Source organism: Arachis hypogaea, chromosome 6 (assembly GCF_003086295.3).
Source record: "Arachis hypogaea cultivar Tifrunner chromosome 6, arahy.Tifrunner.gnm2.J5K5, whole genome shotgun sequence".
In the NCBI taxonomy this organism is placed as follows: Eukaryota; Viridiplantae; Streptophyta; class Magnoliopsida; order Fabales; family Fabaceae; genus Arachis; species Arachis hypogaea.
In genome coordinates this window covers 15,618,226-15,628,837 of record NC_092041.1, presented here as the reverse complement: position 1 = coordinate 15,628,837, position 10,612 = coordinate 15,618,226, and the positions used below count along the sequence as shown (strand labels likewise).

Here is a 10,612-nt window from a genome sequence, read left to right as displayed (position 1 = left end):
GAGATTTTTAAAACTCAAACTAAAGCGTTCATGATGTGTAATTGACGACAGGATAACATTAAATCACTTTTACAAACGTTAGGGATACAAATAGGACGATTAAAACGTTAAGGACACAAATAGGATTTACCCCAAACGTTGGGAACAAAAACAATACTTTACTCTTCTCTATTAGACATAACAGTCTTCTGTCTAAAAAAATAAATAAAATAATAATAAATTTATTCAATAGATTTTTATGTATGTATTTATAATATATATATAGTCACTAAATAATAATAATAATAATAATCAATAAAATTATTAGAGATTATCCTATAAAGAAATTTAAAGTTGAAATCATTTGATATTTTGTATTTAATATAATCAAAAGATGTCATATTTTAAAAATCATGTTTGTATTAAAAAAATATTTTAATTTAAATTTCAAAGTATCATTATTCACCTTATTTGTTTTTAACGAAAAAGAGTGTATTATTATTATTGTTAATTGCTTAATATTATTAATATTTTTTGTATTTTTGGACAAAAATAATAATAAATTTATTCATTAGATTTTTATGTATATATATATAGTCAATAAATATTAATATTAATATTAATTAATACACTCTTTTTCGTTAAAAACAAGTAAGGTGAATAATAATGCTTTAAAATCTAAATTAAAATATTTTTTAATACAAATATAATTATTTTTAAAATAGGACATTTTTTGATTATATTAAATACAAAAATATCAAATAATTTTAACTTTAAATTTTTTATAGAATAATCTCTAATAATTTTATTAAATATTATTATTATTATTATTATTATTATTATTATTATTATTATTATTATTATTATTATTTAGTGACCATATATATTATATATATATATGTATTACACATAAAAAATCTAATGAATAAATTTATTTACTTTGTCCAAAAAATACAAAAAATTATAGTACAATATTATTATGCAATTAATAATAACGATAATAATATTAATAATTTTTTTAGACAGAGAATTGTTATATCTAACGGAGAAAAATATTGGAGATTAATTTGTTTATTAATTTTTTTAGAATTAAAATATCTGTTTTTAAAATCTTTGAAGATTGATTTAGATAATTATTCTGTCAAAAAATAAATTAAAACTGATTTGCTATTAGAGTAAACTTTTAAGAATTAATTTATATATTAATTTTTTTAAAAAATTAAAATGTCTTTTTTCAAAAATTGTTGGACTTATTTGGATAATTACTCAATAATAAAACCATGTAGCTAGAGCATAGAGGCAATGGTGGGCCAGGTTGAAACCCTATATTTTATTTAATTTAGGAATTGAAATACATGACATTGATAACAATAAGTGGCACATTACAAGATATCATGACGTACAGGTACACATAACATGGTGTATAGAAATACTCTATACTTTTATTTCATAACTCCTATATATATATAGAAGCTGGTGCACGCGATGCATAGATTATCGATGTATAAAGCTATGCATATTTTGCGATCTTACGTGGAAGAGAGTAAGATTCGCAACAATACATTACGAGGCCTAACCAGCAATACTCATGGCATGTGCCGAGCTCTTCTTCTTTCCCCATCACATAATAAGCTACACCACTAGGGATTGATTCCAACACTTTTGTTATGCTTCCTGCATCTTCCATATACATTATGAAAAATAAATATTCACATATGTCACACTCAATGGTGCTCTTATTATATATATTCTATACGAATTTAACTTCAATGTTATAAAATTTTATATGGATATCTAATTATATATCATCATATTAATAAAAATATTATTTTTTATATTCATACAGTAAATAATTATCTTTTATATATATATATATATATATATATATATATATATATATATATATATAATATTGTATAAAAAGTTTTATACCATCAATAAAAATTAAATTCATTATATATATGCTGTAAAAAATAAATGAAAATTTTTTGTTCTATTCTATTTATATTGTGAAATATATATCAACAATGTGACTCTCATTTTTATTTTTTAAAATTAAAAAATCTACTTAACTTACCCCCTCTCTCCTTCTAAGATGATTACTGATGTAACACAATATGAATATATATACATAGAATAGACAAAAAAAATTATCATTTATTTTTACAGCATGTAAGAAATTCTCATTATATTATATTATTATTACCTTGAGTTGCACCAGCTTCAAATGGCTTATTATCAGTAGCCACAGCATAGGTGAAAAATAAGCACATGAACAGAAAGGCTTTCATGGTATAATTCATCTTTAATTTGATATAAAGAGAGGCTAAAATAGTAAAAGGTATGAGATGAGAAAGATGAGAAGACCTTGGGGAATGTCTGCTCTATTTATAGGAGCAATATAATAGAGCAAGGGAGACATATATGTGTGCATTGGTATATCTATCTTTGGTAGTTTGGATTGGTAGTTGAGCATGAGAGAAACTTGCATGGTAGTTTGGGAGACTCCATATATACTTTTTTATTATTTCATACTATATATATTATTGTCTTTTAAATTTTTTTAATGAAAAAATAAGAATTTATATCATAAAATCATGTCTCTCAAAAATTTAAATTAATATAAAATATTACATAAATAGTTATATTTTAAAAGTATCTTTACATGTAAGAATTTTTTTGGTGAATGATATATATATATATATATATATATATATATATATATATATATATATATATATATATATATATATCGTCTTTTAAATTTTTTAATGAAAAAATAAGAATTTATATCATAAAATCATGTCTCTAAAAAATTTAAATTAATATAAAATATTATATAAATAGTTATATTTTTAAAGTATCTTTACATGTAAGAAATTTTTTGGTGAATGATCAAACAATATTAGATTAAATTAGATAAATTCTGACATTATGTCATAATTTTTTTAAAAATTTAAACGAATAAAAAAAATTATATCAATAATTATATTTTTAACATTTTAATTACCATTAAATTAAATTAAGATATAATAAAACTCATACACATGATATAATTACAAAAACAATAATAATTAAATCGTTACTTGACATTCTCACTGATATTTTTCTCGCTTTATATACAAATAAAATATGAAGAGTTTGAAATTTTATATGAAGTCTTTAATTTAGTAGTGGGAGTCTAATGATTATTTAGCTTTAATGCATTTTATTTGTATTTATTATGGTTAGAAATACTATATTCTTTTTTTATTAATTTAAGTTTTGAAAAGAGTAATTTCATGACATAATATCAAAATTTTTATAACATAAGTCTCGAGTTCAATCCTTGTTGAACTATTTTGTATGCATGTTCTTTTAACGTGTAATTCTATACATCTAAGTAAACTTGAGTTGGTGTTGAAGTTTTGCATATATATGGATCTTGTTTCATGATAAAAATCATACTAGATATGTTAAATAAGATTACATTTTTCTTGCGTATATTTGATATATAAGCATTTAAAGATAAATTTGAGTGATGAATTTCTCTTGCTTATATTGTACTACACGTACATGTTGAAAAGAAATTGAAATTAGATTATTTCTCTTACTTATGAACAATCAGTTAGAGCTAGAGAAATCAAAGGACCAACAAAAAGACAACGTCGTACTTTTGATCACTTTTGGGTGTTGTTTTTCTTGGTACTACACTATCACACATTCACACTATGTTAGTTGAATGTGTATTTGGGACCATGAAAAGAAATTATGTTAATAAATGATCAATGGATTATGGTACGTGCGTGTACACTAAAATTAGCTACTACAGTTAGTTATTAGTATAAAATATATGTTGGAATATAAATACACGTTAAAAATATAAAAATATTATTTGTATAAAAATATATTTGTAATTTAATTTATTTTTTATGTATATTTTTGTATTCTAATATGTATTTTATATTGTAGCTAATTTTCGTAACTGATTTTGGTATACACAGAACATAGTTGTTAAAAATAAATTAAATCACATATGTATTTATATATAAATACATTGGTGATTAATTTTTGTAGCTGATATTAATGTACGAATAGTATTTTTGACGATAAACAACGGCCATGATTTAGCATAATATTGGCATCATTTTTTACGATTGATAATTCCTTATTTTTCATTCACGTATTCTATTTGAATCTTGATACGATGAATTTGTATGATCATAAAGAGGAAAATGAAAATACGATATTGAAGCATGTTACATTGATAACAATATATAAGAGGCGCGTATAGAGTGAGACATATACTCTATAGTTATTTATTTCATAATTTCATGGATGCATATAGATAGATAGATAGATATAGAGCAGCTATGCATAGCTTGCCATCTTACGTGGCAGGGAGTAAGAATCGCAACAAACTTTAACGAAGAAAAAAATGCAATAGGTATCGCATTTGCCAAGTTCTGATCCTGATGATCCCAATCCACTTGCAGTTGCAGGGATTATTTCCACTACTTTTGTTGCATCACTAGCACTAGTAGCCGCAGCGTAGGTGAAAAGCAAGCACAGCATCAACACAAACACTTTGCTATTCATCTTTAATAAACACAGGCTATTCAAATGTATATATGTGAGATGAGAAAAACTGTGGGAATGTCTGCTCTATTTATAGTAGTGGAGGGATTATATTATATTCTCTGTATTTGGTGGTTAGGATTGTTAGTTGAGCATGAGAGAAAATCCATCACCTGCCTATGGAATCAATCATCATTAATTAAGTAGTCCCTAATATAACTAGACGTACGGATTTCATCACCAAAAATAGAGAAAACAACTTTTAATCGGCTAACTTTAAACAATTATAATTAATAATCATTAATTTTATTTTTTATATAAAATAAAATTTAAATAATCACTAATTAATGAGTATGAAATACAATTAAATAATATTTATTGATTTATTGTTAGTTAGATCTTTGTTAGTTATCTAACAAATTTGTTTTATCACTTTGACATTAACTATAAAGACCAACATAAAAAAAATATATTAAATAATAATTACAAAAATTAATATAACTAGATGCAACCGTATATATCAATTTGAAGAGATAGAAAAATATTGGTGGTTTGTTTTTTTTTTCTTTTTTTTATTGTATTTTCAGCTTAATTAACAAACTAAAAATTAATTTATTATAAATCAAAATTTTATTTAAAAATTTGTCATTAATAAATAAATTATTGTATGTATAAAATAAAATTCGAACATTTAATATTTATTTGAACTAGCTACTAAATCAATCCAAGTTGATTTGTAGTTTGGTTAAATTTTACAAGAGTTGTAGGACAAAAGACTCCTCATACCCTTGGTGTAAAGTAATTTGATCTTCAATATATTCTTGTTCTCATCGTCTTTGTTATTATGATCTTTTAATGAAAGATTATATTTTTAGTAGGATTGAGTATTGTATATATAATCATATGTACAATGTATTGATAGATGAAAAATAATGTATGGTATTACAAAGACTCGCTTTCTTGCACTCTAATCTTTCTTCTCATCTCAATCGTTATTCTTGTGAAATTTCATCATCTTCTTCAAAGGGATCTTATCTTATGATCCTTAATTAATTTATTTGAATCATATTAATTCTCCAGACTAATTCATTTCGGGTGTAGACAACCCTATATATACAAATAGGAAAAAAAAAAGGATTGTAGCAAGAGAAGCAAATGGAAAAATTAAAGGAAACAAATCATTGTATTTGTAATTTTATATATACGTGTTAGGGCACTAAGGCACTAACTTGTGATATCCATATTTTTTGTCGTCTATTTATATGAGAGTTTAGAACTAAGAACCTAAAGAAGAAAATTAAAACGGAAGATTTATAGTAGCCATACCTTTCCTTTATTTTACTTCATAAGTCCTACTTCTAGTTTTATTCAGTTTATTCAAGTCCCTAATTAAATTTAAAGCTATAAGAAAAGCTAGTAGAACAATATAGAAAGAAAATATTTAGGAGAATAATTTTTATTTATATTAACTAGTAATTTTAGCTAGCACACATATTTATTAGTGTATTTAGATTTTTTTTTCTTAATAATACTGGTCAAAAAGAGTAAATTGTGCTGGTTTTGTAGAATTGCTTAACAATATATATATACACACGGTAACTGGATAAGGATAAAATGTGAGTTAGTTAAGAAAGTAGTTACAACTAACTGAACTCATCAGCTATTAATTTTGGTGAAAACTCACGTGCAGTTGTCTTTGTAAAGTTGTTAATTAAAAAGCGTTAGATAATTTAATATATTTGACTAAATTATTATCTAATAGTATAAACTAACAACTTCACATAAAAATAACTTCACATGAGTTTTCACCTATAATTCCTCTTCTTTCTTTCTTTATTTTTTTCTTTTTTATTTTCACTACCAATATCCATCTCTATATTTTGTTCCTTACCTTTCCTTAGCTTCATCATCCATAATGGCCTTAATTATGTTAAAGTTCATCTATATAGTACACATTTAATTATAAAAGTGAGGGAATTTTTTTTTAATGGAATTAATTGATGGATAAGTGTTATGATTTGCATAAGCAAATGATTCTATAGAAGTTGTGGAGGAAATTAGCATACGATCGATATTGATAAATTCAAGCATGTGACATTCATAATAATTATAAGTGGCACGCACATTACAATATAGAAATTGGGAGGTACATGCATTCATGGTGGTACATATATAGAAGATGGATTATTGAAGCTAAGCAGACACATAATAAAATATAATACACACATCATAATAACATAGTGATGTGCTTTATTATATTTCATAGTTGTTCCATGATCTATGCATATTTTGCCATCTTACGTGGCAGGGAGTAAGAATCGCAACAATATTTAATGATCCCAATCAGGCAATACGTATCGCATTTGCTGAGTGATGAAGATCCTTCTCCCAACACATAATAATATCCAGTTTCAGGTATTATTTCTAGTACTTTTGGTGTGCTTATTCCTGCATATATAAACACTAAAAGAATGAAATATTCACATTTTACACAGAATATATAATGCGATGTGCTATGTGTGAAAGGAAGAGTACAGTGAAATTATAGTTAATTAGTTAAAAAATATGCTAGTTACATAAAAAAATACAAAAATATTATTTATATACTAAAATCAACTAACAATATATTATGTATAAATATATGTGTGTTTTAATTTATTTTTAATATATATTTTATATTGGTGGCTGACTTTGGTATACACATAGTATAATCCAAAAAAATAAAATAACTTTTTATTACTTCTATTTTCTGAAATTTCAAAATTAAAAATAAAGAAAAATTAATTGAGTCGGCTTATACTATAGTTGATTTTTAAGAGTTTACCTAATTAAAATTAATGATTAAAATTATTAAAACACATGTTTCAGATACATTAAAAAATTTTCCTATGTTATTTACCTTGTGTTGCATCATGAGATTGGAATGGCTTATTATTAGTAGCCGCAGCATAGGTGAAAAACAGAGAGGAGAAGAAGCACATCAACACAAACATTTTGGTATCCATCTTAAATTTGCTTACAATAAAAAAGAACAATGAGATGAAGAGAGTAAAATAATGTATGTGATGATGTGATGAGGATGGATGAGAAAAAGTGTGGGATTGTGTGTTGTATTTATAGGAGAGTAGTGGAGGGAGATCCCTGTATTTAATTGGTAGTTAGGAGTGTTAGTTGAGCATGCATGCAAGACACAAAATTCACCTGAATCCTTCCCCATGTTATGGCAAGGCACCATTTCATGAATTCCACATTCCCTGTAAAGAAAACAACAGGGATAGATATAGCTTACACGTGTAGTAGAAGAAAGTGTTTGAATTTGAGTTTGACATTGTTAATGACAGTAAAGTTATTAAGCAAACGTGGCAAATATATATTTTTGTCATGGGCTTAGTCTTACGAGCAGAACCCATCTGACTTGCACGGTTCTATTTAAAAACATTCAGTTTATATATATTTTTTTGTTAGACCAAAATTTTATATACCTACTCAAATTTCTTTCCATTATCCCACTAGTATTAACTAATCTATAATAAGTATTTCATTAAATTGGTTTTCTTTCATTTTTTCAATTACTTTTTTATATTTAAATTTATGCAGATAAAATATTATTAATGTAAAAAAATATTCGATGAGACAACGTATAGTACATACCATTATTAATGGGGAAAAATATAAGTAAATAATAAAAATATTAAATAATGTAAATAATAAATATATTAGATATTTAATTTATTAGGTGTATAAATAATTATCTTAATGTTAGAGTTTAAGAGATAATTTAGGAGTGAAATATTTTTTTATTTTATTAGATCAATTTTAGAGTATTATTTATATTATGTACAAAAATTATTGTTTGCCTAACAAAATTTAATAAATAATTTTCTTTTTTAGCCTTATTATATAACCAAACATCTCTTTTAATTTTTTATTTTTAATATTAAAAAAATAATTAATAAAAAATTAATCCTTTATACGATAAGAAAAAACAATAGTGTGTATACATATAATTTTTCATTAACAAATATCTTGACTATTTTATTAACAGACTTTGTGCGAAAGTAAATAACTAAATATCCATGGACATCAAGTAAAGTGTACGTATCATCACTCCTTTATTATGATTCAAACACAAATGGTGTATGAGTATTATACTATTATTACACGTACATCAGAAGCCGCACAAGCTACTCCCACAAAAAAAAAACAAAAAGTGTGGCCCCACATGACATGGCCCTTTATTCTGAAGAATAAGAATCACAGCACATAATTCAATTCTTCAATTAATTAAGCGGTGGAGGTGAAATTGAAGTTGGAACACGTGGTTTGTCTTCCGAAGAGCAAAGAGCTGAATCCCAATCTGGAAGCAGCCAGATCGAACTGCAAAAGATTGTTCTCTAACTGATACCCTCCGATCACGATGGAGGTTGTAGGGTTCTTCCCACCGTTCACGAACCCAAGACATATCACTTTATCACTCACTTGAACCACCGAGTTAGCACCGAATATGCTCCAACTCAATTTCGCGTTTTCAAGAACGAGTTCGATTGTTGGAACCGCGTACCCCAAGCGCGTGCTGAACACGTTCTCCGTGCTGAAGCATGCTCCGAACGGCTTCACCGAAGCCACCCTTGTTATGTTCCTTGCAGCCGAGGCATTCACGAAGGACTTAACCAAGGCGTTGAAGATCGAATCTTCTAGAACCGTGTAAGGGTTTACAGTGCTGATCTTCGTTCCACCCACGCCGCTGGTCTTGTTGATGGTCAACAAGCTGGATTTGACTTTGACCACATTTTGGTCAACTTTAATGGAACTCACGCCGATGAAGTACTCAGCGGAGGGTTCTCCTTGGGAGTAAGCGGAGGCGGTGCTCACGGGGTTGATGAAGAGAGGTGTGTAGGTTAGAGATTTCGAATCGTACTCAACGTTCGGGAGGAAACCGTACGGTCCATCTCCGAAGAAAACGACGCCGTTTGAGGATAAGCAAACGGCGAATTTTCTGGCGAAGCTGAAAGCGGAGGCGAACTGCGTGGGAAGTGCGATTTTCGTCCTTCCGAGACCCGCCATTCCGGAGACGCCGCTAGCGAGGCCTTTGAGGAGGAAAGTGGGGGCGCAGGAGAAGAGGAAGCGCGAAACGGTGACGTTTTGGCCAGGATTGAAGCCGTTAGTGGACTGTACGGACACGGCGTCTTCGGCGAGCTCGCCGCCGGTGGCGGTGTGGGTGATGGTGTTGTCCGGTATGAGGCCGCAGGTGTTGTTGTTGCATCCTGGGCGGGGAGGGGCGTTGCAGGTGCCGCAGGAGGTGGAGCCGGCGAGGGAGCACTGGGCGGAGCCGCAGCGGGCGGGGCGGTAGGTGGAGGAGACGTAGTTTTTGTCGCAGTCGACCCAGAGGAACTGGCCGCCGAGGTCAAGGACGAGGGAGACAGGGACGAGAGGGGTGCGCTGCCGGATTGTTGTGAGGTACTGGTTTGTGGAAGTGTCCTTCTTGATTGGGATGACCAATGCTTTTGGTCTGAATGATTTCTGAGCTGAAGAGACGGTGATGGCGGCGGAGAAGAGGAGGAGGAGGAAAGCTGCCAAGAGTTTTTGTGCCATGCTGACGGAGTTGGTTAACTTGTGGTGTGCTGCGATTCATATTGCAAAACCACTGCCTCTATTTATATAGTAAGATTCTAAGTTTAAGCACCTATTACTTTAATTTTTATATTTTATCAAATTTTATATAGGTAAATACATATATTTCTATAAATGGTTATATATATTTTATTTTTTATTTTATAAATGTTTGTCAAGAACGTACAAGACCATACAACTGGCTTGATATATATATATATATAAAATAAAAATAAGGATAAACAATACGAGAGTTTGAGAATAAAGTGGATGATAATTGATAAAGATGAGAGTTGCCTTCGTTGACTACTAGAAACTCTTAATCTTGCCATCTGTGACTACGTTTTGAGTTTGACATATCACAATTAATGTGTCATGTCAATCATATGTGTACATAGTGCATTTACGTGAATGTATGAAATTTTCCAATATTGAAATATCTATCAAATATCACTATTATTTTGGT

The 10,612-nt window shown here is 28.2% G+C and overlaps 1 protein-coding gene and 2 long non-coding RNA genes across 3 annotated transcripts; all 3 read right to left on the bottom strand.

Annotated features, from left to right (window-relative positions):
* Positions 1–1,273: 1,273 nt before the first annotated feature.
* LOC112698114 (uncharacterized) lies at positions 1,274–2,349 on the bottom strand. Its single transcript, XR_003151382.2, has 2 exons — positions 2,186–2,349; positions 1,274–1,659 (listed from the first exon to the last, which is right to left on the bottom strand). It is a non-coding gene; the product is annotated as an uncharacterized lncRNA (long non-coding RNA).
* A 4,259-nt stretch (positions 2,350–6,608) lies between these two features.
* Positions 6,609–7,623, bottom strand: LOC140173426 (uncharacterized). Its single transcript, XR_011862210.1, has 2 exons — positions 7,436–7,623; positions 6,609–6,984 (listed from the first exon to the last, which is right to left on the bottom strand). It is a non-coding gene; the product is annotated as an uncharacterized lncRNA (long non-coding RNA).
* Positions 7,624–8,619: 996 nt separating this feature from the next.
* LOC112696194 (probable aspartic proteinase GIP2) lies at positions 8,620–10,612 on the bottom strand. Its single transcript, XM_025748815.3, has one exon. The coding sequence runs from the start codon at positions 10,126–10,128 to the stop codon at positions 8,821–8,823; it is 1,308 nt and encodes a 435-aa protein (XP_025604600.1). The 5' UTR covers positions 10,129–10,612; the 3' UTR covers positions 8,620–8,820.